Source organism: Oncorhynchus tshawytscha, unplaced genomic scaffold (assembly GCF_018296145.1).
Source record: "Oncorhynchus tshawytscha isolate Ot180627B unplaced genomic scaffold, Otsh_v2.0 Un_contig_7588_pilon_pilon, whole genome shotgun sequence".
NCBI classification, from domain to species: Eukaryota; Metazoa; Chordata; class Actinopteri; order Salmoniformes; family Salmonidae; genus Oncorhynchus; species Oncorhynchus tshawytscha.
The window spans coordinates 251,477-276,532 of NW_024609634.1; the positions used below are offsets into that span (position 1 = coordinate 251,477).

At 44.6% G+C, this 25,056-nt stretch overlaps 1 protein-coding gene across 1 annotated transcript; it reads right to left on the reverse strand.

The window, feature by feature from the left end:
• Nucleotides 1–596: 596 nt before the first annotated feature.
• mgat3b (beta-1,4-mannosyl-glycoprotein 4-beta-N-acetylglucosaminyltransferase b) lies at nt 597–16,287 on the reverse strand. Its single transcript, XM_042316524.1, has 7 exons — nt 16,265–16,287; nt 11,939–12,017; nt 11,385–11,557; nt 11,052–11,214; nt 6,726–7,435; nt 6,100–6,409; nt 597–1,751 (listed from the first exon to the last, which is right to left on the reverse strand). The coding sequence occupies exons 2-7, from the start codon at nt 12,014–12,016 to the stop codon at nt 1,281–1,283; spliced, it is 1,905 nt and encodes a 634-aa protein (XP_042172458.1). The 5' UTR covers nt 12,017; nt 16,265–16,287; the 3' UTR covers nt 597–1,280.
• Nucleotides 16,288–25,056: the final 8,769 nt, after the last annotated feature.

Genomic DNA, 25,056 nt, shown 5'->3' on the forward strand with positions numbered 1-25,056 from the left:
AAGTGACCTTTTTTTTACCAGACCTTAGCAAGAGAGAAAGAAAGAGAGAGGGACAGAGGGGAGGGAGACGGAGAGAGAAGGATGCAGTAGAGAAGGCAAGGGAGAGAAACCGAAAGAGAGAGGGACAGAGGGGAGGGAAACGGAGAGAGAAGGATGCAGTAGAGAAGGCAAGGAGAAGGCAAGGGAGAGAAACCAAAAGAGAGGAAGAGAGAGAGTCAACCAGTATTTTTTGTTTAAATCTTTGTCTTTATAGGCCACATAGAACAACAATACACCTTCTGCTGTGCTGTACAAAAGGCTATGAAGACGACATCACTTCATCATTCATTCAGAGCTGTCTGTCTGTCTGTCTGTCACCCAGTTATACACCCACACATATTGTGTTCTGACCTTTCAGGATAGCACACCCCAGTGCACACGTGCGCGCATGCACACAGATTAACACCTAAACACACACACACACCCACACACACACACACACACAGAGTGTTAGTGGTTTGCAGCAACAGATGCAGAAGTCCCATTCCATGTGTGTAAAGTTAACTGAGAGTTTCTACAACGATTCAGCCTTTTTTTCTTGTCAGTTCATTTGCAAGCAAGAATATTAACCATAGGAAAGCAATACACTGTAGACTGCACTATATCTAACTCACATATGATGAGAGGAGAACGTGTGTGTGTGTGTGTGTGTGTGTGTGTGTGTGTGTGTGTTAGCAGGGGGTCACTAAAAACACAACAGGAAGGTATCCAACAGTGAGTGAGAATTCCGCGACGGGATGAGGGAGTGTCTGTGTCGCTATGACGATATGATGAAGTAAACATCAACAGAAACAAAAATGTCATCTTTTGCTTCCTTTTTCCACAGGTTTGCGATTCGCCTGTTTTGTCCCTCTGCCCCCACCGTACCAACCCAGCATAAAGGCCTGTCTGTCAGTCAGAACTAGGAAAGTAGTAGGTGAGGTTCAGAGGTTGATATAGAGAGAGTTTCTAGGGAGGACTATTTTGTCAGTAGTCAGTGGTCATTTCCCCCCAAAGCTGTTCCAATGTTCCCTTTTACCCAAAAATAAGGACTTTTTGGAGCTTGTGTTAGGTATCCTTCCAACGTCAGTGTTTTCCTTCCTTCTGTATCCTTCCCCATCAGTGCTAAGGCTTTCTTTCCTTCTGTATCCTTCACCCATGAAGAGTGCTAATTTTGTTTCCATGTCCCCACCTTGTGAGTCCCAGGGGCCCTCCTTCCTTACCCATTCACTTCCTTCAATTCTCCACCCCTCCCAAATTCGTTACCCCTCAATCATTTTATCATGTTTGACATATGGGTTCTCCAGAAGGTACAGGTACTTCTCATAATTCTCCAACATATACTTTGGGGCGTACATGTGCTCTTTGGGGTCCGAGGGGGGGTACTCCTGCACCGATCCATCGAACCAACCCCCCGTCCGGATCAGGTCCCGGATATAATTCAGATCCCGTTTGTCCTCGTAGTCGCCCCAACGCGGGAAGTCCCCGTTCTGGGCCGAGATCAGCTTAAAATAGATGCCCTCAGGGCTAAAGCACCAAGAACAGTGCCACCCAGCAAAGTGGAAGGGGCTTCCAACGGCCCACTGGACCAGGATGTGACCCGTGTCGTTCTCGTACTTCCTGAAACCGGGCATGGTGTAGTATTCCCGGCGCCGGAGACGTATCCCATCGGCATCATAGACGTCTCGGAGCATTCCGACCGTGCACCCCGACACGACCTCCAACGACCCCAGCTAGAACAAGAAGGTGACACTTTATTGAGATGGAATCTAACAAATCAAATTTTATTGGTCACATACACATGGTTATCAGATGTTAATGCGAGTGTAGTGAAATGCTTGTGCTTCTAGTTCCGACCATGCAGTAATATCTAACAAGTAATCTAACAATTTCACAACAACTACCTTATACACACAAGTGTAAAGGAATGAATAAGAACATGTACATATAAATATATGGATGTGTGTTTTTATACACCCAACCCCTCACATACGCTCACCCAACCCACATACACTCACCCAATATACGCTCACCCAACCCCTCACATTACACACCCAACCCCTCACCACACACCCAACCCTCACATACACACACCCAACCCCTCACACACACCCAACCCCTCACATACACACACCCAACCCCTCACATACACACACCCAACCCCTCACATACACACACCCAACCCCTCACATAACACACCCAACCCCTCACATACACACACCCAACCCCTCAACACACACCCAACCCCTCACACACACCCAACACACACCCAACCCCTCACATACACACACCCAACCCCTCCCCAACCCTCACATCACACACACCCAACCCCTCACATACACACCCCTTACACACACCCAACCCCTCACATACACCACCCAACCCCTCACATACACACACCCAACCCCTCACATACACACACCCAACCCTCACATACACACACCCAACCCTCACATAACACACCCACACACACCCAACCCCCTACACACACCCAACCCCTCACATACACACACACCCAACCCTCACATACACACACCCAACCCCTCACATACACACACCCAACCCCTCACTCACCCATAACACACCCAACCCCCTACACACCCAACCCCTCACATACACACACAACCCCTCACATACACACACCCAACCCCTCACATACACACACCCAACCCCTCACACACACCCAACCCCTCACATACACACACCCAACCCCTCACATACACACACCCAACCCCTCACATTAACACACCCAACCCCCCATCACATCACACACACCCAACCCCCTCCCACCCCTTAACACACACCCAACACCCAACCCCCCATTACACACACCCAACCCCTCACATACACACACCCAACCCCTCACATACACACACCCAACCCCCCTACACACACCCAACCCCTCACATTCACAACACACACCCAACCCCCCTCACATTACACCCAACACCCAACCCCACATCACATACACACACCCAACCCCCTTAACACACACCCCTCACATACACACACCCAACCCCCTCACATACACACACCCAACCCCCCTCACACCCAACACACACCCAACCCCCCTCACCCAACCCCTCACATACACACACCCAACCCTCACACACACCCAACCCCCCTCACACCCCTCACATACACACCCACCCCTCCAACACACCCAACCCCTCACATACACACACCCAACCCCTATACACACACCCAACCCCCCACATACACACACCCAACCCCTCACATACACACCCAACCCCCCTACACACACATCACATACACACACCCAACCCCTCACATACACACACCCAACCCCTCACATAACACACCCAACCCCCCAACCCAACCCCTCAACATTAACACACCCAACCCCTCACATACACACACCCAACCCCCAACCCCTCACATACACACACACCCCTCACATTAACACACCCAACCCCTCACATACACACACACCCAACCCCTCACATACACACACCCAACCCCTCACATTACACACACCCAACCCCTCCCTCACCCACCCCTCACACACACCCAACCCCTCCTCACCCAACCCCTTAACACCCAACCCCTCACCCACACCCAACCCCTCACATACACCCACACACCAACCCCTCACATACACACACCCAACCCCTCACATACACACACCCAACCCCCCTCACACACACACCCAACCCCTCACATACACACACCCAACCCCTCACATACACACACCCAACCCCTCACATACACACACCCAACCACCAACCCCTCACATACACACACCCAACCCTCACACCCAACCCTCACATTAACACACACCCAAACAACCCCTCACATTACACACACCCAACCCCCCCTCACATTAACACACCCAACCCCTCACATTAACACACCCAACCCCTCACATACACACCCAACCCCTCACATTAACACACACACACACAACTCACATTCACATTACACACACCCAACCCCTCACATTCACCCAACACACACCCCTCCAACCCCCTCACACCCCTCACATTAACACACCCAACCCCTCACATACACCCACAACACAACCCCTTACATACACACCCAACCCCCCTCACATTAACACACACCCAACACCCAACCCAACCCCTCACATTACACACACCCAAACCCCCCTCACATTACACACACCCAACCCCTCACATTACACACACACCCATCACATACCCAACCCCTCACATTAACACACACCCCCATTATCACATTAACACACCCAACCCCTCACATTAACACACACCCAACCCCTTACATTAACACACACCCAACCTCTCACATTAACACACCCAACCCCTCCATTAACACACAACCCAACCCCTCACATTAACACACACCCATATACCCAACCCCTCACATTAACACACACCCATATACCCAACCTCTCACATTAACACACACCCAACCCCTCACATTAACCCATACATACACCCAACCCCTCACATTAAGGGGCGGCAGGTAGCCTAGTGGTTAGAGCATTGGACTAGTAACCGAAAGGTTGCAAGATCTAATCCCTGAGCTGACAAGGTACACATCTGTCGTTCTGCCTCTGAACAAGGCAGTTAACCCACTGTTCCTAGTCCGTCATTGAAAATAAGAATTTGTTATTAGCTGACTTGCCTAGTTAAATAAAGGTCAAATTTAAAAAGAAAAATTTAAATTAAATTAAGACACACAACTCCTCCAGTACATGCACACACATACATTTGAAAAGAATTCAGACCCCTTCACTTTTTCCAAATTTTGTTACATTACAGCTTTATTCTAAAATGTATTATATAAAAAATGTTCCTCATCAATCTACACACAAAACCCCATAATGACAAAGCAAAAACAGGTTTTTAGAAATGTTTGCAAAAAACCCCCAACAGAAATACCTTATTTACATAAGTATTCAGACCCTTTGCTATGAGACTTGAAATTGAGCTCATGTGCATCCTGTTTCCATTGATCATCCTTGAGAGGTTTCTACAACGTGATTTTTTAAAATGTATTGATCTTTTATTTTTTTACCTTTATTTAACTAGGCAAGTCAGTTAAGAACTTTCTGGCCTGAACGCCAAGCGTCACATCTGGAGGAAACCTGGCACCATCCCTACGGTGAAGCATAGTGGTGGCAGCATCATGCTGTGGGGATGTTTTTCAGAGGCAGGGACTGGGAGACTAGTCAGGATAGAGAGAAAGATGAACGGAGAAAAGTACAGAGAGACCCTTGATGAAACCTTGGTTCAGAGTGCTCAGGACCTCAGACTGGGACGAAGGTTCACCTTCCAACATGGCAACGACCCTAAGCACAGAGCCAAGATAACGAAGGAGTCTCTGAATGTCCATGAGTGGCCCAGCCAGAGTCTGGACTTGAACCCGATGGAACATCTCTGGAGAGACCTGAAAATAGCTGTGCAGTGACGCTCCCCATCCAACCTGACAGAGCTTGAGAGGATCTGTAGAGAAGAATGAGAGAATCTCCCCAAATACAGGTGTGCCAAGCTTGTAGCATCATACCCAAGATGACTCGAGACTGTAATCGCTGCCAAAGGTGCTTCAGCAAAGTACTGATTAAAGGGTATGAATACTTGTGTAAATGTCACATTTCAGTTCATTTTATTTGATAGATTTGCTAAAATGAAAAATAAAATCAGTTTTTGCTTGGTCATTATGTGGTAGTGTGTGTAGATTGACAAGGAACATTATAGAATAAGGCTGTAGCGTGGAAAAAGTAAAGGAGTCTGAATACTTTCCGAATGCACGGTACACACAACCCCTCCGATATATACACACATACACACACCAGTAAGCAGTTTTAGTGGGTTAAGTGATCCTAATAGCCAACCATAGCACTTAACAGGCACTGTATATCGTTTGAGTGGAATCCAATAGAGATCTTATCTTTCTAGAATCTGTCACTAATAATCCTCTAGTCGTCGGCTCAAATCCTGTTCGAAAAGATAAGATTAAAAAACTTGATTGCCCATCAAGTTTACACAGGATAGATTTTCACGCCTGGTTTGGGATTCGAACCAGCAACCTTCTGTTAACAAGCCCGCCCCTGTAATCTCTAACCCTCTAGGCTACCTGCTTCCAGAAGAACCCGTAGAGCGACTTCCTCATGTGGATGGCGAACGGTTCCGTCCACCCGTCGAACAACTTGAGGAAAAGAAGTCCCTCGCGGGCCGGGATCTCGTCGGCATCGTTGATGACGAAGACGTCGTCGGGGCGTGATCCGGTCACCCTGGCCATGCCGTCGCGGGTCAGGTAGGTACGGAGGTAGTCATCTGCGATCCAGCCGTCCTGGCGCCCGCCGTCGGGAAAGTGGTCTAGGAAAACGTAGAGGATTTTGTGGCGCACGTAGTCGTAGGTTCCGTTCAGGAGGAGACGCAGGAACCTGGAGGGAGGGACAGATACAGACAGTGTGTCAACAGATACGCTTAAACGAGTCTTTCAGGAGAGAGAGACGAAGAGAAGACACACAGACACCCAGAAGGCAAGCCAGCCAGATGGACAGACAGCCAGCCAGCCAGCCAGATGGAAAGCCAGCCAGATGGACAGCCAGCAAGATGGACAGCCAGACAGCCAGCCATCACATCATCCAGTCCACTCGTCAAAGTGGTCGTCTCTCTCTGTCGGAGGTGAAGTTGGAGGCAAACAGACACAAAGTCAGCAAGACAGACAGACACGCATATACATCTAAGTCCACTCACCGTAGTGGTCGTCTCTCTCCGTAGGCGGTGAAGTTAGACTCACACACCAGGAACAGATCCACAGCCTGGGCCAACTCGTGGAACCTCACGTGGAGAAGATCAAACTCATGGTTCACGTTGATGGCATTGATCACCCTCCTGGGTCTCTCTCTGGGCGTCAGTCTCTCCTTAGTGGGCAGGTTAGAGTGGTAGACCATGGTAGGTACCCCACAGTAGGGCCCGTGCCACCCCGGCCGACACACACATTTTACCAGTCGTTTGCCTCCTCGTCCTCTTGATTTGGCCTTGGGAGGCATGGAGGTGCCGGAGGACGACGGATGGAGTGGTTGTTGGTGGGATTGGTTCAGGACCACCAGGGGCTTACGTTGCCCAGGGGAGCCTGCTCGAGATCCTACCCCAGTACCAGTCACAGTAGGCCCCCCGGGTCGTGCCGCGTCATCCCTGGGGGTGGCGACCTCCGTCCCCTGGCGGAAGCAGAGGGCTCCGGCTTTAGTGCGGACGAAGTAGGAGGTGGGGTCGTCCTGGAGCTGGTGGGTGCGGGTGTGGATGTCGCCCAGGGTTTCTAAGGGGTCCGGGGATGGAGCCTTGGAGGGCACCATCTGGTCATCGATCACAGCTGAGGCCCTTTCCTCTGGGGCGTAAGGTCTGACAGGGTGGGCTGGGTGGCTGGGGTACCAGGGCTTGAAGTGGAGGTCCTCACCTTCACGCTCCTGAGGAAGACAAGACAAAAAGGGGACTGTTCAGCACTTTACTCGTCCTCACAGATCAATCTAGAGAAACTGTATTAGGGCTCTTTACATTCTGCATCGCTGAAGGGTTACAGATAGAAATGTCATTTCCGATTGGGCCGGCATATGCAGCATTTACCATGAATACAGTCTGCTCTATTGCGGGAACATTGCCTTTAATTCTTAGGGATAGGCGTCCCGTCAACAGGGAAATCATGCTAGAACTTAATCAAATCAAATGTAATTCGTCACAAGCACCGAATACGACAGGTGTAGACCTTACTGTGAAATACTTACTTACAAAGCCCTTAACCAACAATGCAGTTTTAAGAAAATGATTTACTAAATAAACTAAAAAGCTACACAATAAATTAACAATAACGAGGCTATATACAGGGGGTACCGGTACTGAGTCAATGTGCGTGGGTACAGGTTAGTTGAAGTAATTTGTAGGTAGGGGTAAATTGAATATGTATAGATAATAAACACTGAGTACCAGCAGTGTAAAAACAAAGGGGTGGGGGGGTTCAATGTAAATAGTCCGGTGGCCATTTGATGAATTGTGGTTGGGGGTAGATGCTGTTAAAAAGCCCTTTGGACCTAGACTTGACGCTCCGGTACCGCTTGCCGTATGGTAGCAGAGAGAACAGTCTATGACAGGGGTGGCTGGAGTCTGACAATTTTTGGGGCCTTCCTCTGACACTGCCTAGTAAATAGGTCCTGGATGGCAGGAAGTTTGGCCCCAGTGATGTACTGAGCCATATGCACTACCCTCTGTAGCGCCTTATGGTCAGATGCCGAGCAGTTGCCAAACCAGGTGGTGATGCAACCTGTCTGGATGCTCTCGGTGGTGCAACTGTAGACTTTCTTGGTGTGTTTGGCCCTGTCGATGTGAATGGGGGCGTGTTCAGCCCTCTTATTCCTGTAGTCCACGATCATCTCCTTTGTCTTGGTCACATTGAGGGAGAGGTTGTTGTCCTGGCATCACACTGTCAGGTCTCTGACCTCCTCCCTATAGGCTGTCTCATCGTCGTCAGTGATCAGGCCTGCCACCGTTGTGTCGTCAGCAAACTTAATAATGGTGTTGGAGTCGTGCTTGGCCACGCAGTCGTGGGTGAACAAGGAGTACAGGAGGGGACTAAGCACCCACCCCTGGGGGCGGCCCGTCAGGAAGTCTAGGATCCAGTTGCAGAGGGAGGTGTTTAGTCCCAGAGTCCTTAGCTTGGTGATGAGCTTTGTGAGCACTCTAGTGTTAAACGCTGAGCTGTACTTACGCAATACGGATTGAATAGAGCTTAGTGTTAACTGCTACTTTGTTGACATGCAATGACTCAGATTCCATTCAACTTTGCTCCTGACATGTAAAAGAAAGAGCCTTAATGTTTGGACTGGAGGTAGACTACTGATGGTAATGGTGTGTTGACTGGAGGTAGACTACTGATGATAATGGTGTGTTGACTGGAGGTAGACTACTGATGATAATGGTGTGTTGACTGGAGGTAGACTACTGATGATAATGGTGTGTTGACTGGAGGTAGACTACTGATGATAATGGTGGTGACTGGAGGTAGTTGACTGGAGGTAGACTACTGATGATAATGGTGTGTTGACTGTAGACTACTGAATAATGGTGTGTTGACTGGAGGTAGACTACTGATGATAATGGTGTGTTGACTGGAGTAGTAGACTGACTGATGATAATGGTAATGTGTTGACTGGAGGTAGACTACTGATGATAATGGTGTGTTGACTGGAGGTAGACTACTGATGGTAATGGTGTGTTGACTGGAGGTAGACTACTGATGATAATGGTGTGTTGACTGGAGGTAGACTACTGATGGTAATGGTGTGTTGACTGGAGGTAGACTACTGATGATAATGGTGTGTTGACTGGAGGTAGACTACTGATGATAATGGTGTGTTGACTGGAGGTAGACTACTGATGATAATGGTGTGTTGACTGGAGGTAGACTACTGATGATAATGGTGTGTTGACTGGAGGTAGACTACTGATGATAATGGTGTGTTGACTGGATAGACTACTGATGATAATGGTGTGTTGACTGGAGGTAGACTACTGATGATAATGGTGTGTTGACTGTTGACTGGAGGTAGACTACTGATGATAATGGAGGTAGACTACTGATGATAATGGTGTGTTGACTGGAGGTAGACTGACTAGACTGATGATAATGGTGTTGACTTGACTGGAGGTAGACTACTGATGATAATGGTGTGTTGACTGGAGGTAGACTACTGATGATAATGGTGTGTTGACTGGAGGTAGACTACTGGAGTTGACTGGAGACTACTGATGATAATGGTGTGTTGACTGGAGGTAGACTACTGATGATAATGGTGTGTTGACTGGAGGTAGACTACTGATGATAATGGTGTGTTGACTGGAGGTAGACTACTGATGATAATGGTGTGTTGACTGGAGGTAGACTACTGATGATAATGGTGTGTTGACTGGAGGTAGACTACTGATGGTAATGGTGTGTTGACTGGAGGTAGACTACTGATGATAATGGTGTGTTGACTGGAGGTAGACTACTGATGATAATGGTGTGTTGACTGGAGGTAGACTACTGATGATAATGGTGTGTTGACTGGAGGTAGACTACTGATGATAATGGTGTGTTGACTGGAGGTAGACTACTGATGATAATGGTGTGTTGACTGGAGGTAGACTACTGATGATAATGGTGTGTTGACTGGAGGTAGACTACTGATGATAATGGTGTGTTGACTGATAATGGTGTGTTGACTGGAGGTAGACTACTGATGATAATGGTGTGTTGACTGGAGGTAGACTACTGATGATAATGGTGTGTTGACTGGAGGTAGACTACTGATGATAATGGTGTGTTGACTGGAGGTAGACTACTGATGATAATGGTGTGTTGACTGGAGGTAGACTACTGATGATAATGGGGTGTTGACTGGAGGTAGACTACTCATGATAATGGTGTATTGACTGAAGGTAGACTACTGATGATAATGGGGTGTTGACTGGAGGTAGACTACTCATGATAATGGTGTATTGACTGAAGGTAGACTACCGATGGTATTGGCCTTGAGAACCGTTTCCAAAGACACTCTTTCTTATCACAGGTTCCGAAGCACTTTTATGCCCAGGGCCTGTATTCAGAAAGCGTCTCTTTCTGTGCTGATCTAGGATCAGTTTAGCCTTTAATATCATAATGAATATGATTATATGGACAGGTGGGGACCTGATCCAATATCATCACTACTACTCTGAGACGCTTTGTAGATACAGGCCCAGGCCTGATCATTGCCTTGAGGAGGGTTTCTAATACACAGCTAACATTTAGCCAACACCCTCGTTTAAGAACCTCAAACACATCCCAGCAGGGAGTAGTCAACACATCTGGCAGGAGATATCCCAGGCTCCCTAGCACTTCCATGACCAGGCATGATCACTGACTCGAGAACAGTTTCTAAGATCAACAGTTTGTAGCTCATACGCATGGTAGTATAGTCAACACAGTGTAGAGATTAGCCAAACTGTCCATCCTGCAAAGTCACAGTGAAGACATGTAAAACAACCGACCTTTCAACCAAACTGTCTCACCTCGTTGGGATCCGTGTCCCTGTGTCTGGGCTCCTCCTCTGGTTGACCCCATGGTTGGGGCGCAGCAGGTTCCTCTCTCAGCCTCAGCCTCATCTCCACCCCACCTCCTCCTCCACCCCCAGGGCTAATAGCCCCTACTATCCGGGGCTTGGTGTCCGAGGGCCTGTAGGAACAAACAGAAATGTCATCTTGGTCAGAAAGGTCATGTTGTCATCAATCAATCAAAAGTATTTACAAAGCCCTACTTCATCAGCAGTTCCCATGTCTGTCATACAAAAACATCAATACACACACACACACACACTCCCCCCCACCCCTCCGACCCACACACACCTGAGGGCGGGCGGGGGTCCTTCCTCCTGCGAGGCGGCGAAGTCAGACGACGAGGCAGCCGACGTTAACGGTGTGGCCCCCTCCCTCCAGAAGAAGCCTGTCACCATGATGAAGGACTTGATGTTGGGGTACGGGGCCGACAGCTCCTTGAGCAGGGATACGTAGTGTAGGGCCTGGAACAAATGGAATAGAATGACTTTATTAACAACAATAAAATGATCACTTTATTTCTCCCCATGAACTTACATTTTGCCATTGTGAATGAATGAATGAATACATTTTATTTGACAAATGTTTTTAAAAAACATACAGAATAGCCTCAACTATTTCCAACTATACACACAGTAAAATGATTGAGAAAACACAACGTCAGACGACTTATTTCAACTGTCATCCTTGTTATTACATGAGCAACAATAGACAGCTTGGGCAAGACTGTCGGTACATTGGCACCTCACATACAATTTCATTTCAAATACATTGAATATATACAATATAAAGATCTTAATTTGACCTGTATTGTCACAGCAAAAACATATTACAATATATTTTACCTTGTAATAGTGGAGGAAGGAGATGACACACAGGCCCACTGTGCACAGCAAGAACACTCTGTGACGTCGCATTTTCATCCTATAGGAAGAGGGGGAGAGAGAGAATTGACCAATGGGAGATGACACACAGGCCATAAACATATCAACATGAACTGTGCACGGCAAGAATGTTGCTTTCTTTTCTTGTAGAGAAGGGGAGAGGAGGGGGGAGAGAGAGGGATGGAAGGGGGAGAGACAGAGAGTCAAAGGTGAAAGGGATGGACAGGGAGAAAGGGGGAGAAAGGAGAGAGAGAATGTGGGGAGGTAGCAAGAGAGAAGAGGGTGAGTTCCTTTCATTATTCACTCATCCCTCTTCCCCCTGGAGGATTTCTACAGACCATAATCTTCCTGAGTCTAAAGCAATGACATCATCAACCAGTCAGCGAACTGTACATTTAATCTAATCCAATTTCTTCCTGGATTGGTTTATATAAAATATGTGGCCAAAACCTTGATCAACTCGTTAAAATTCCTAAAAAACATCCCAGAATGTAAATGCGTCCCTTTCTAAAAACGTCAGAAAGTACAACAACTTTCATATCCTCCAAAAAAATAGGATCTTAAAACAGTTCAGTTCATATTCAGTTCATATTCAGGGCAGTCAGTGCTGACGGAGCAACATCTATTCTTACATTTAATCCATCTTAATGTTTTGTTTTAATAAGTCTCTCGCAGCCCACTTTAACCACACACAATGAAAGAAAGGGGGAAGAAAAGAGAGAGGTAGAATGGGAGAGAGAAAGAAAGAGATATAGATTGAAAGAGGGAGGCTGGGAGAGGGAGAAGAGAGAAAGAGAGAGGTAGAATGGGAGAGAGAAAGAAAGAGATATAGATTGAAAGAGGGAGGCTGGGAGAGGGAGAAGAGAGAAAGAGAGAGGTAGAATGGGAGAGAGAAAGAAAGAGATATAGATTGAAAGAGGGAGGCTGGGAGAGGGAGAAGAGAGAAAGAGAGAGGTAGAATGGGAGAGAGAAAGAAAGAGATATAGATTGAAAGAGGGAGGCTGGGAGAGGGAGAAAGAGAAAGAGAGAGGTAGAATGGGAGAGAGAAAGAAAGAGATATAGATTGAAAGAGGGAGGCTGGGAGAGGGATAAGAGGAGAAGTAGAATGGGAAGAGAAAGAAAGAGATATAGATTTAAAAGAAGGCTGGGAGGTAGAAGAAGAAAGAAAGAGATATAGATTGAAAGAGGGAGGCTGGGAGAGAGAAGAGAGAAAAGAAAGAAAAAAAGATCTTAAAGAGGATTAGCTGGGAGTGCTGACGGAGCAACATCTATTCTTACATTTAATCCATCTTAAGAGAGAAAGAAAGAGATATAGATTGAGAGGGAGGCTGGGAGAGGGAGAAGAGAGAAAGAGAGAGGTAGAATGGGAGAGAGAAAGAAAGAGATATAGATTGAAAGAGGGAGGCTGGGAGAGGGAGAGGGAGAGAGAGGTAGAATGGGAGAGAGAAAGAAAGAGATATAGATTGAAAGAGGGAGGCTGGGAGAGGGAGGGAGAGAGGAGAAAGAAAGAGATATAGATATGAAAGAGGGAGGCTGGGAGAGGGGAAGAGAGGAGAAGAAGAGAAAGAGAGAGGTAGAATGGGAGAGAGAAAGAAAGAGATATAGATTGAAAGAGGGAGGCTGGGAGAGGGAGAAGAGAGAAAGAGAGAGGTAGAATGGGAGAGAGAAAGAAAGAGATATAGATTGAAAGAGGGAGGCTGGGAGAGGGAGAAGAGAGAAAGAGAGAGGTAGAATGGGAGAGAGAAAGAAAGAGATATAGATTGAAAGAGGGAGGCTGGGAGAGGGAGAAGAGAGAAAGAGAGAGGTAGAATGGGAGAGAGAAAGAAAGAGATATAGATTGAAAGAGGGAGGCTGGGAGAGGGAGAAGAGAGAAAGAGAGAGAGCAAGAGAGAGAGAGAGAGAGAGTGAAAGAGTGTGTGAGAGAGAGAGAGAGAGGCAATCTGTCAGTTGTAACACACAATACCTAGTCTGAATCTAAAGTAGCCTAGAAGCCTGTACAGGGCAACCTCAGGGATTCCACTGATTTATCAAACTATGAACAGAACAGAGGAGAGAGAGGGAGAGAGTCGAGATGAGAATGAGAGGGGAAAATCAGGCAGAGGAAAGGGAGATCGGGAGAGGAGGAGGGATGGAGAGATGTGGTCCAGTGGAGGGAGGAAAAGTATGAACAAGGGATCAGCCAGAGGGAGGGAGGGAAAGTATGAACAAGGGATCAGCCAGAGGGAGGGAGGAAAAGTATGAACAAGGGATCAGCCAGAGGGAGGGAGGGAAAGTATGAACAAGGGATCAGCCAGAGGGAGGGAGGGAAAGTATGAACAAGGGATCAGCCAGAGGGAGGGAGGGAAAGTATGAACAAGGGATCAGCCAGAGGGAGGGAGGGAAAGAATGAACAAGGGATCAGCCAGAGGGAGGGAGGGAGGGAAAGAATGCAAAAAAAAGGAAAAATTCAGTAAACCTCTCTGAGAAATGTCAGCGTTTTGCATTCCTGCTAAGACCAGGGAGATATATGCTGCTGACCCTTTATACGCTGACTTAAGGACAGTTTAGTGTTCTCCCTAAGGGTTGAGGATAGGATATGAGGGAGGGAAAGCTGATACTAGATCTGTGCCTATGGGCCAGAAATCTATACAGGCTATCTCTGAGGTCACACACACACACACACACACACAATTCCATTCCACAAGGCTAATGCTACACTTGGCAGGACTACAAGCAACAACTGAGAGAGGAAGGGAGGGAGAGAGGAGGGGAGAATTGGTTCGGTGCAAGGGAGCGAGGTAGGGAGGGAGAGAGGGTGCGAGGGAGGAGAGAGAGATGAAGGGAGCAAGGGTGGTATTGAATCAGTGTGGTGCTAGGGTGTGAGGTAGAGAGGGAGCGAGGGAGAGAGAGAGAGATGGAGGCATAGTATTGAATGGTTGCGGTGCTAGAGAGAGTGGAAGGAGGAAGGGAAAGAGGGAGGGAGGAGAGGAGGGGTGGTTGAATCTGTGTGGTGCAAGGTAGTGAGGGAGTAGAGGAGGGGTGACTCGGTACATTGCTAGACAGAATGGAAGCAGGGAGCGAGCGAGGATGGATAAGAGAGGAGGAGAGCAGGGCTTGGTTTCCCCCTCCAGTCATTTCCTCTCTGTCTACCTTATTATCTCTCATCTCCTATTCTCCTTCATTTTCTCCCCTTCTCTAGTTCGCTCCCACTCTCCTCCATCTCCCTTTCTCCCCATCTCCATTACATTACATATTTCCTGTCCACACACAGGATAGGCAAGATGGCGTGAAAGAAAGAGTGAAAAGCGAAGGATGAAGAATGACAAGAAAAGCTAGGATGTCTTTTTGTCTTTTTCCTCTCCTTCTTCTACTGTATAATAAAGGTGCTCAATGATGAAACCCTCTCTGCCTCTCTCTGTTTATCTCCATCTCTATCAACTGTATCTCTCTCTCTCTGTCTCTCTCTCTCTCTCTCTCTCTCTATTTATCTCCATCTCTATCAACTGTACATCTCTCTGTCTCTATTTATCTCCATCTCTATCAACTGTATCTCTCTCTCTCTGCCTCTCTCTCCTTACATCTCTCTCTCTGCCTCTCTCTCCTTACATCTCTCTCTCTGCCTCTCTCTCCTTACATCTCTCTCTCTGTCTCTCTCTCCTTACATCTCTCTCTCTGTCTCTCTCTCCTTACATCTCTCTCTCTGTCTCTCTCTCCTTACATCTCTCTCTGTCTCTCTCTCCTTACATCTCTCTCTCCCTGCCTCTCTCTCCTTACATCTCTCTCTCTGCCTCTCTCTCCTTACATCTCTCTCTCTGCCTCTCTCTCCTTACATCTCTCTCTCTCTGTCTCTCTCTCCTTACATCTCTCTCTCTCTGTCTCTCTCTCCTTACATCTCTCTCTCTGTAGGCTAGAAGACAGCATGAAATGACAAGTGAGACGGGATGTCTAAGAGAGAGTGAAGGAATGGATGTCTCTCTCTCCTTCTATAACAAAAGGTGCTAGGTCAATAATACACCCATGATGAAAACCTTGTCTTGCTCTGAACAGTACACACAAACCCACTCTGTCAATGCTCAGCGTTTTACAACAACACAAAAGGCTGAAAACAGTTGCGGGGGAAAAACCGTTCAGGTGGGCCTGTAACACAAAGGACCATGGGTATGGTGCCGGATGCTGTTCTTCCATCCCTACCGCAGAGGGGAATCCCAACAACCATCTGGAAATGTTGCCGTCTCAACTAGAGAACAGACCGTCTTTTCTACCCAGGAACCAACAGTACAGTATAGATCAGGGTTGCTCAACTCTTACCCTATGAGGTCCAAGGCCTGTAGGTTTTCTGTTCTACCTGATTATTAATTGCACACACCTGGTGCCCAAGGTCTAAATCAGTCCCTGATTAAAGGGGAACAATGAAAGAACGCAGTGGAACTGTCTTCCAGGTCCAGAGTTGAGTGTGAGGGGTATAGATTATGGTGCCAGCCAGCCAGGTGCACATTTCTACATTAAAGAAGAAATGTTGACAACAGATCAGGAACATATTGGTTTCTCTGAATGTGAACCAATAACTGTAATATCTATGTACTATGGTGCCAGGTACCAATGAAGCACATCTTTAATAGTCAAGACAGGAAATGTTGGAAACTGACAGATATAGAACCAATAGAAAACAGAAGGCTTTTCAACTGACAGATAAAGAACCAATAGAAAACAGGCTTTTCAACTGACAGATATAGAACCAATAGAAAACAGGCTTTTCAACTGACAGATATAGAACCAATAGAAAACAGAAGGCTTTTCAACTGACAGATATAGAACCAATAGAAAACAGGCTTTTCAACTGACTGATATAGAACCAATAGAAAACAGAAGGCTTTTCAACTGACAGCTATAGAACCAATAGAAAACAGGCTTTTCAACTGACTGATATAGAACCAATAGAAAACAGGCTTTTCAACTGACAGATATAGAACCAATAGAAAACAACCTGATATAGAACCAATAGAAAACAAGCTTTTCAACTGACTGATATAGAACCAATAGAAAACAGGCTTTTCAACTGACTGATATAGAACCAATAGAAAACAGGCTTTTCAACTGACAGATATAGAACCAATAGAAAACAAGCTTTTCAACTGACAGATATAGAACCAATAGAAAACAAGCTTTTCAACTGACTGATATAGAACCAATAGAAAACAAGCTTTTCAACTGACAGATATAGAACCAATAGAAAACAAGCTTTTCAACTGACAGATATAGAACCAATAGAAAACAGGCTTTTCAACTGACAGATATAGAACCAATAGAAAAGGCTTTTCAACTGACTGATATAGAACCAATAGAAAACAGAAGGCTTTTCAACTGACAGATATAGAACCAATAGAAAACAGGCTTTTTCTGATATAGAACCAATGCTTTTCAACTGACTGATATAGAACCAATAGAAAACTGACTGATATAGAACCTTTTCAACTGACAGATATAGAACCAATAGAAAACAGGCTTTTCAACTGACAGATATAGAACCAATAGAAAACAGGCTTTTCAACTGACAGATATAGAACCAATGACTGATATAAACCAATAGGCTTTTCAACTGACAGATATAGAACCAATAGAAAACAGAAGGCTTTTCAACTGACTGATATAGAACCAATAGAAAACAAGCTTTTCAACTGACAGATATAGAACCAATAGAAAACAAGCTTTTCAACTGACAGATATAGAACCAATAGAAAACAAGCTTTTCAACTGACTGATATAGAACCAATAGAAAACAAGCTTTTCAACTGACAGATATAGAACCAATAGAAAACAGAAGGCTTTTCAACTGACTGATATAGAACCAATAGAAAACAAGCTTTTCAACTGACAGATATAGAACCAATAGAAAACAAGCTTTTCAACTGACAGATATAGAACCAATAGAAAACAGGCTTTTCAACTGACAGCTATATAGAAAACAGAACCAACTGACTGAAACCAGAAAACAGGCTTTTCAACTGACAGCCATAGAACCAATAGAAAACAGGCTTTTCAACTGACAGATATAGAACCAATAGAAAACAGGCTTTTCAACTGACAGATATAGAACCAATAGAAAACAGGCTTTTCAACTGACAGCTATAGAACCAATAGAAAACAGGCTTTTCAACTGACAGATATAGAACCAATAGAAACCAAGCTTTTCAACTGACAGATATAGAACCAATAGAAAACAGAAGGCTTTTCAACTGACTGATATAGAACCAATAGAAAACAGGCTTTTCAACTGACAGCCATAGAACCAATAGAAAACAGGCTTTTCAACTGACAGATATAGAACCAATAGAAAACAGAAGGCTTTTCAACTGACTGATATAGAACCAATAGAAAACAGGCTTTTCAACTGACAGCCATAGAACCAATAGAAAACAGGCTTTTCAACTGACAGATATAGAACCAATAGAAAACAGGCTTTTCAACTGACAGATATAGAACCAATAGAAAACAGGCTTTTCAACTGACAGCTATAGAACCAATAGAAAACAGGCTTTTCAACTGACAGATATAGAACCAATAGAAAACAGGCTTTTCAACTGACAGCTATAGAACCAATAGAAAACAGGCTTTTCAACTGACAGATATAGAACCAATAGAAAACAGGCTTTTCAACTGACAGATATAGAACCAATAGAAAACAGGCTTTTCAACTGACAGATATAGAACCAATAGAAAACAGGCTTTTCAACTGACAGCTATAGAACCAATAGAAAACAGGCTTTTCAACTGACAGATATAGAACCAATAGAAACCAGAAGGCTTTTCAACTGACAGATATAGAACCAATAGAAACCAGAAGGCTTTTCAACTGACAGATATAGAACCAATAGAAAACAGGCTTTTCAACTGACAGCTATAGAACCTATAGAAAACAGGCTTTTCAACTGACAGATATAGAACCAATAGAAACCAGAAGGCTTTTCAACTGACAGATATAGAACCAATAGAAACCAGAAGGCTTTTCAACTGACAGATATAGAACCAATAGAAAACAGGCTTTTCAACTGACAGATATAGAACCAATAGAAAACAAGCTTTTCAACTGACAGATATAGAACCAATAGTTGCTTTTCAACTGACAGATATAGAACCAATAGAAAACAGAAGGCTTTTCAACTGACTGATATAGAACCAATAGAAAACAAGCTTTTCAACTGACAGATATAGAACCAATAGAAAACAAGCTTTTCAACTGACAGATATAGAACCAATAGAAAACAAGCTTTTCAACTGACAGATATAGAACCAATAGAAAACAGAAGGCTTTTCAACTGACTGATATAGAACCAATAGAAAACAGGCTTTTCAACTGACAGCCATAGAACCAATAGAAAACAGGCTTTTCAACTGACAGATATAGAACCAATAGAAAACAGGCTTTTCAACTGACAGATATAGAACCAATAGAAAACAGGCTTTTCAACTGACAGATATAGAACCAATAGAAACCAAGCTTTTCAACTGACAGATATAGTTAGAAAACAGAAGGCTTTTCAACTGACTGATATAGAACCAATAGAAAACAGGCTTTTCAACTGACAGCCATAGAACCAATAGAAAACAGGCTTTTCAACTGACAGATATAGAACCAATAGAAAACAGGCTTTTCAACTGACAGATATAGAACCAATAGAAAACAGGCTTTTCAACTGACAGCTATAGAACCAATAGAAAACAGGCTTTTCAACTGACAGATATAGAACCAATAGGCTTTTCAACTGACAGATATAGAACCAATAGAAAACAGGCTTTTCAATGACAGATATAGAACCAATAGAAAACAGGCTTTTCAACTGACAGCTATAGAACCAATAGAAAACAGGCTTTTCAATGACAGATATTAGAAACCAGAAGGCTTTTCAACTGACAGATATAGAACCAATAGAAACCAGAAGGCTTTTCAACTGACAGATATAGAACCAATAGAAAACAGGCTTTTCAACTGACAGATATAGAACCAATAGAAACCAGAAGGCTTTTCTGAACGTGTACCACTTTATACTGTATCTACAGCCTGGTGCCAGGTACCAAAGGTGCACATCAGAGGGCAGGAAATGTTGCTGTTAGAGAGGAAATGTTGCTGTTAGAGAGGAAATGATGCTGTTAGAGAGGAAATGTTGCTGTTAGAGAGGAAATGTTGCTGTTAGAGAGGAAATGTTGCTGTTAGAGAGGAAATGATGCTGTTAGAGAGGAAATGTTGCTGTTAGAGAGGAAATGTTGCTGTTAGAGAGGAAATGATGCTGTTAGAGAGAAAATGTTGCAGTTAGGAGGACATGTTGCTGTTAAAGAGGAAATGTTGTAGTTAGAGAGGAAATGCTGCAGTTAGAGAGGAAATGTTGCTGTTAGAGAGGAAATGTTGCAGTTAGAGAGGAAATGTTGCTGTTAGAGAGGAAATGTTGATGTTCGAGAGGAAATGTTGTAGTTAGAGAGGAAATGTTGCTGTTAGAGAGGAAATGTTGCAGACTCATAGAGAACCGATGGAGAACAGATTGCCTTCTCTGAACGTGACCCGATAACTCAATACTATATACAGTACAGTATAACTACGGTACCAGGTAGTAAAGATGGAAGCTGAATGTCCCTAAACTAGAGGGTAAATGACATACAAACTGACATACAGTAGAGAACAGATAGGAAACAGTTCTCTGAACGTGACCCAATACCTCTGTATATCTATGACTGTGGTGCCAGCTACCAAAGGTGTACAGATCACACTACCTACAGAGAAGAGGAAATGTTGCAGACACACAACACAGTCGCTGAGAACAGATAGAGGACTGATAAACAGACAGAGAACAGACTGCCTCTTCTGAATGTGAACCAAATGAACCAATGACCCGCTGGTATCCCAGTGACCATCACCACGGCGACAAGGCCAGCCAGCCAATCAAACTGGGCAGAGGTTCTGTACACAGAGTAGTAGAAATTGACAGTGTCATTATTTGTCGAATAGTGGATATCAAATGAGGAAGAGGGGAAGGATGTTATTTTCAGCAGTTGGTTTGTTCATCTAAAAACACATTCAGAGATTACAGTGAACACACACATACACGCAGGCACACACAGACACACACACACGCACACACACACAGTCCCACACAGCATCCCTGGGGTGGGAAAAAGACCCATTGGAATGCAGCCTTAAGATATTTGAAATGCTCTACGGGCCGTACCAGAAGGAAACCCAAACATTTGGTTTGGAATCTCTTAGAGGCCTGCAGACTGGTAAACAACCAATGGGGCACTGCTACAGCCTGCAATGTGGTGGCACACTGATCACTCTCTCAGATTAGCTGGAAACACACACACACACACACACTCGGTGGCACAGACACCAGCCGCTATTATTGCTGAGGAGGGCAGTGCAGAAATCAACAGAAAAGCTCATTGTTGGTTGTCATAGCAACAGAGGGGGTGGGGGGCAATAGAATACAGACAGGGAGGGAAATTGAGTTTGAGACAATATTATCCACAGTCAACAAGCCAACTTAGCGCTGTCCTGGGAGACCTCACACACACACACACATGCATGCACACACATTGGACACTCATGCAACGCACACACACACAGGATGTGGGCCTGTATACAGACGAGGCATTCTGTCAACTTGGTCTTAACCAGAACCCCAAGGGGACAATGGCTGCTTACTAAGCAATAAACACAAAGCCTGAACTGTTCGGACTCCTGTCCTAAGTGTGTGTGTTCCTCTGTTCTCCAATATCAACGACCACGCATATGTCCCCAGTCCCATTGTATCAAATAGTGGTCAATAACCCAAAGGGCCAACTAGGCGGCCATTTTGTGCCGACACAGCATCAGCAATAGATATGGCTCCTATTGTCTTTGCGGCTCCACAGCTCCACATTTTCTCATCACATTAGGGTCTGGTAATGTACCACGTGGCTACTGTGCCCCAGCTGGCCTTCTTCCCTAGAGGAGGAATATGTCAAGGACATTGGGACGGGGAAACTAATACAAAAATGGATGGAAGGAGGAGGAGGAGGAGGGGGGTCCAATCAGATATGTGAAGTCCATTGTCTTAATTGGTTGGCCTATCAAATCAAAAGGGGAGGTTTTACACCCCATGACTACACACACACCACACACGCATACCATACACACACACTCACACACTTATGCTGCTTTCACATAGGAATTACGGTACTTTGCCCCCCCAAAAAACATTTTTTTGGGGCCAATGTTTATATGACCCCCTTACAAACAGGCCCATTTTTTAGCAGATTCTTTCCTAAATACACCTTTTATATCTTCCATGCCGGCATGCGGGTGATGAGTGGTAGCACTGGTGTGCAGATGTGGGTGGGCGTCTATTTTTATAAATCCATTGAAAATATACACCATCAAAAATAAATCCTTTATTAATTGGTTTAAGCAGGTCCTAATAAACATTATAAGACTAATAAAATGTATTTTCAAAAGAATAGAATAGCATATTTTGAGTTTAATCAGGCCTATTTTATCTCTGTGCAGCCATTATGTTCTTTAAACAGACAAGACACACCTACCCGATCACAGTCAACACACATATTTCAAAAATGAAGAGACCACTGCTAAATGATCACTTTCTCTGGTTTTACTATTTATTCTATAAACTACTGACAACATTTCTCCCAAATTCCAAATATAAATATTGTAATTTAGAGCATTTATTTGCAGAAAACAAACTAATCAAAATAACAAAAAAGATGCAGTGTTGTCAGACCTCGAATAATGCAAAGGAAATAAGTTCCTATTCATTTTAAACAACACAATACTGTTTTAACTTAGGAAGAGTTCAGACATCAATATTTGGTGGAATAAGCCTGATTTTATATGTGTCTTGGTCTGCTTTCCACCAGTCTTTCACATTGATGTTAGGCTACATTATTGCATGCTAAATGTCTCTGATCAGTGATAGATGAGCTATACCACCTCAACTTATTGGCCCAGCTCAAACCAAATCACCAAATAGGCCTAGCCTACAGTATCGAGACGGAGATTCAGTGAAACCAAATCACCAAATAGGCCTAGCCTACAGTATAGAGACGGAGATTCAGTGAAACCAAATCACCAAATAGGCCTAGCCTACAGTATAGAGACAGAGATTCAGTGAAACCAAATCACCAAATAGGCCTAGCCTACAGTATAGAGACGGAGATTCAGTGAAACCAAATCACCAAATAGGCCTAGCCTACAGTATAGAGACGGAGATTCAGTGAAACCAAATCACCAAATAGGCCTAGCCTACAGTATAGAGACGGAGATTCAGTGAAACCAAATCACCAAATAGGCCTAGCCTACAGTATAGAGACGGAGATTCAGTGAAACCAAATCACCAAATAGGCCTAGCCTACAGTATAGAGACGGAGATTCAGTGAAACCAAATCACCAAATAGGCCTAGCCTACAGTATAGAGACGGAGATTCAGTGAAACCAAATCACCAAATAGGCCAAGCCTACAGTATAGAGACGGAGATTCAGTGAAACCAAATCACCAAATAGGCCTAGCCTACAGTATAGAGACGGAGATTCAGTGAAACCAAATCACCAAATAGGCCTAGCCTACAGTATCGAGACGGAGATTCAGTGAAACCAAATCACCAAATAGGCCTAGCCTACAGTATCGAGACGGAGATTCAGTGAAACCAAATCACCAAATAGGCCTAGCCTACAGTATCGAGACGGAGATTCAGTGAAACCAAATCACCAAATAGGCCTAGCCTACAGTATAGAGACGGAGATTCAGTGAAACCAAATCACCAAATAGGCCTAGCCTACAGTATAGAGAAGGAGATTCAGTGAAACCAAATCACCAAATAGGCCTAGCCTACAGTATCGAGACGGAGATTCAGTGAAACCAAATCACCAAATAGGCCTAGCCTACAGTATCGAGACGGAGATTCAGTGAAACCAAATCACCAAATAGGCCTAGCCTACAGTATCGAGACGGAGATTCAGTGAAACCAAATCACATTGATTGATTATCAGGCAAGTCAGTGAAGTCACATGCTTTTGTTTGGGAAGCAGGACTGGGCTACTAAACAGCTGGCAGTGAAGAGCAAAACATACCACTGGTTAAACTACATAACCTGTCAACGTGTTCTAGTAAACTAACTGATCACGGGCAGTATGCACTCAACTTAGCTAACATTTTCCCCGACCTATTTGTAGCCTAAGCAATATCCAAATGGAAATCTAACATTTATTCATTTATCAAGACGAGTCCCCACTCAATGGCGCTGTCCTAATGAAAACGGTGCTGAAATTATCATCTAGTTGAACACATGTTGGTATTGCTTCAAATCTACTGTTTTACAACAGTAAGCTTCAGTAAGCAATAATTTGATACATGACTTAAATTGCATTAGCCAATAATTTCCTCATCCTGTGATATTAATTCCCACAGTAATTCTTTATGGATCCATCCAGTAGGGCATTTGACCATGTTTGACTGTTTGAGTACTCGCATGAGAGTACGTGCATGGTTTGTTTTCCAGTACTCAAATGAAAAAAATGAAAGAATGTTTTTTAACAAAGGCAGCACTGTAAAAAACTATGTGGGCATTTATCTACAGTACTTTCTGAACGTATTCAGAGCCCTTCTCTTTTTCCACATTTTGTTACGCCTTATTCTGAATAAGTATTCAGACATTCTGCTATGAGACTCGCCTCCCTGACCAAGGCCCTTCTTCCCTGATTGCTTAGTTTGGCTGGAGGCCAGCTCTAGGAACAGTGTTGGTGGTTCTAAACTTCTTCCATTTAAGAATGATGGAGGCCACTGTGTTCTTGGGGACCTTCAATGCTGCAGAAATTGTTTGATACCCTTCCACAGATCCTGTCCAATCAATTACATTAACCACAGGTGGCCTCCAATCAAGTTGTAGAAACATCTCAAGGGTGATCAATGGAAACAGGATGCCCCTGAGCTCAATTTCGAGTATCATAAATGAGCTAAAATTTCAACAAAACAGTTTTTGCTTTGTCATTACGGGGTATTGTGTGAAGATTGATGAGGGGATTTTTTTCCCCAGTCCATTTTAGAACAAGGCTGTAATGT

What these genes read in the sequence shown, in the direction of transcription:
- mgat3b (XM_042316524.1), bottom strand. Translation starts at nt 12,016, where the DNA reads ATGAAAATGCGACGTCACAGAGTGTTCTTGCTGTGCACAGTGGGCCTG. An exon ending in GGGACACGGATCCCAACGAG is followed by an intron (nt 7,436 to 11,051) that starts GTGAGACAGTTT and finishes TGTCTTCCTCAG; the next exon opens with GAGCGTGAAGGTGAGGACCT. An exon ending in GGAGAGAGACGACCACTACG is followed by an intron (nt 6,410 to 6,725) that starts GTGAGTGGACTT and finishes CCCTCCCTCCAG; the next exon opens with GTTCCTGCGTCTCCTCCTGA.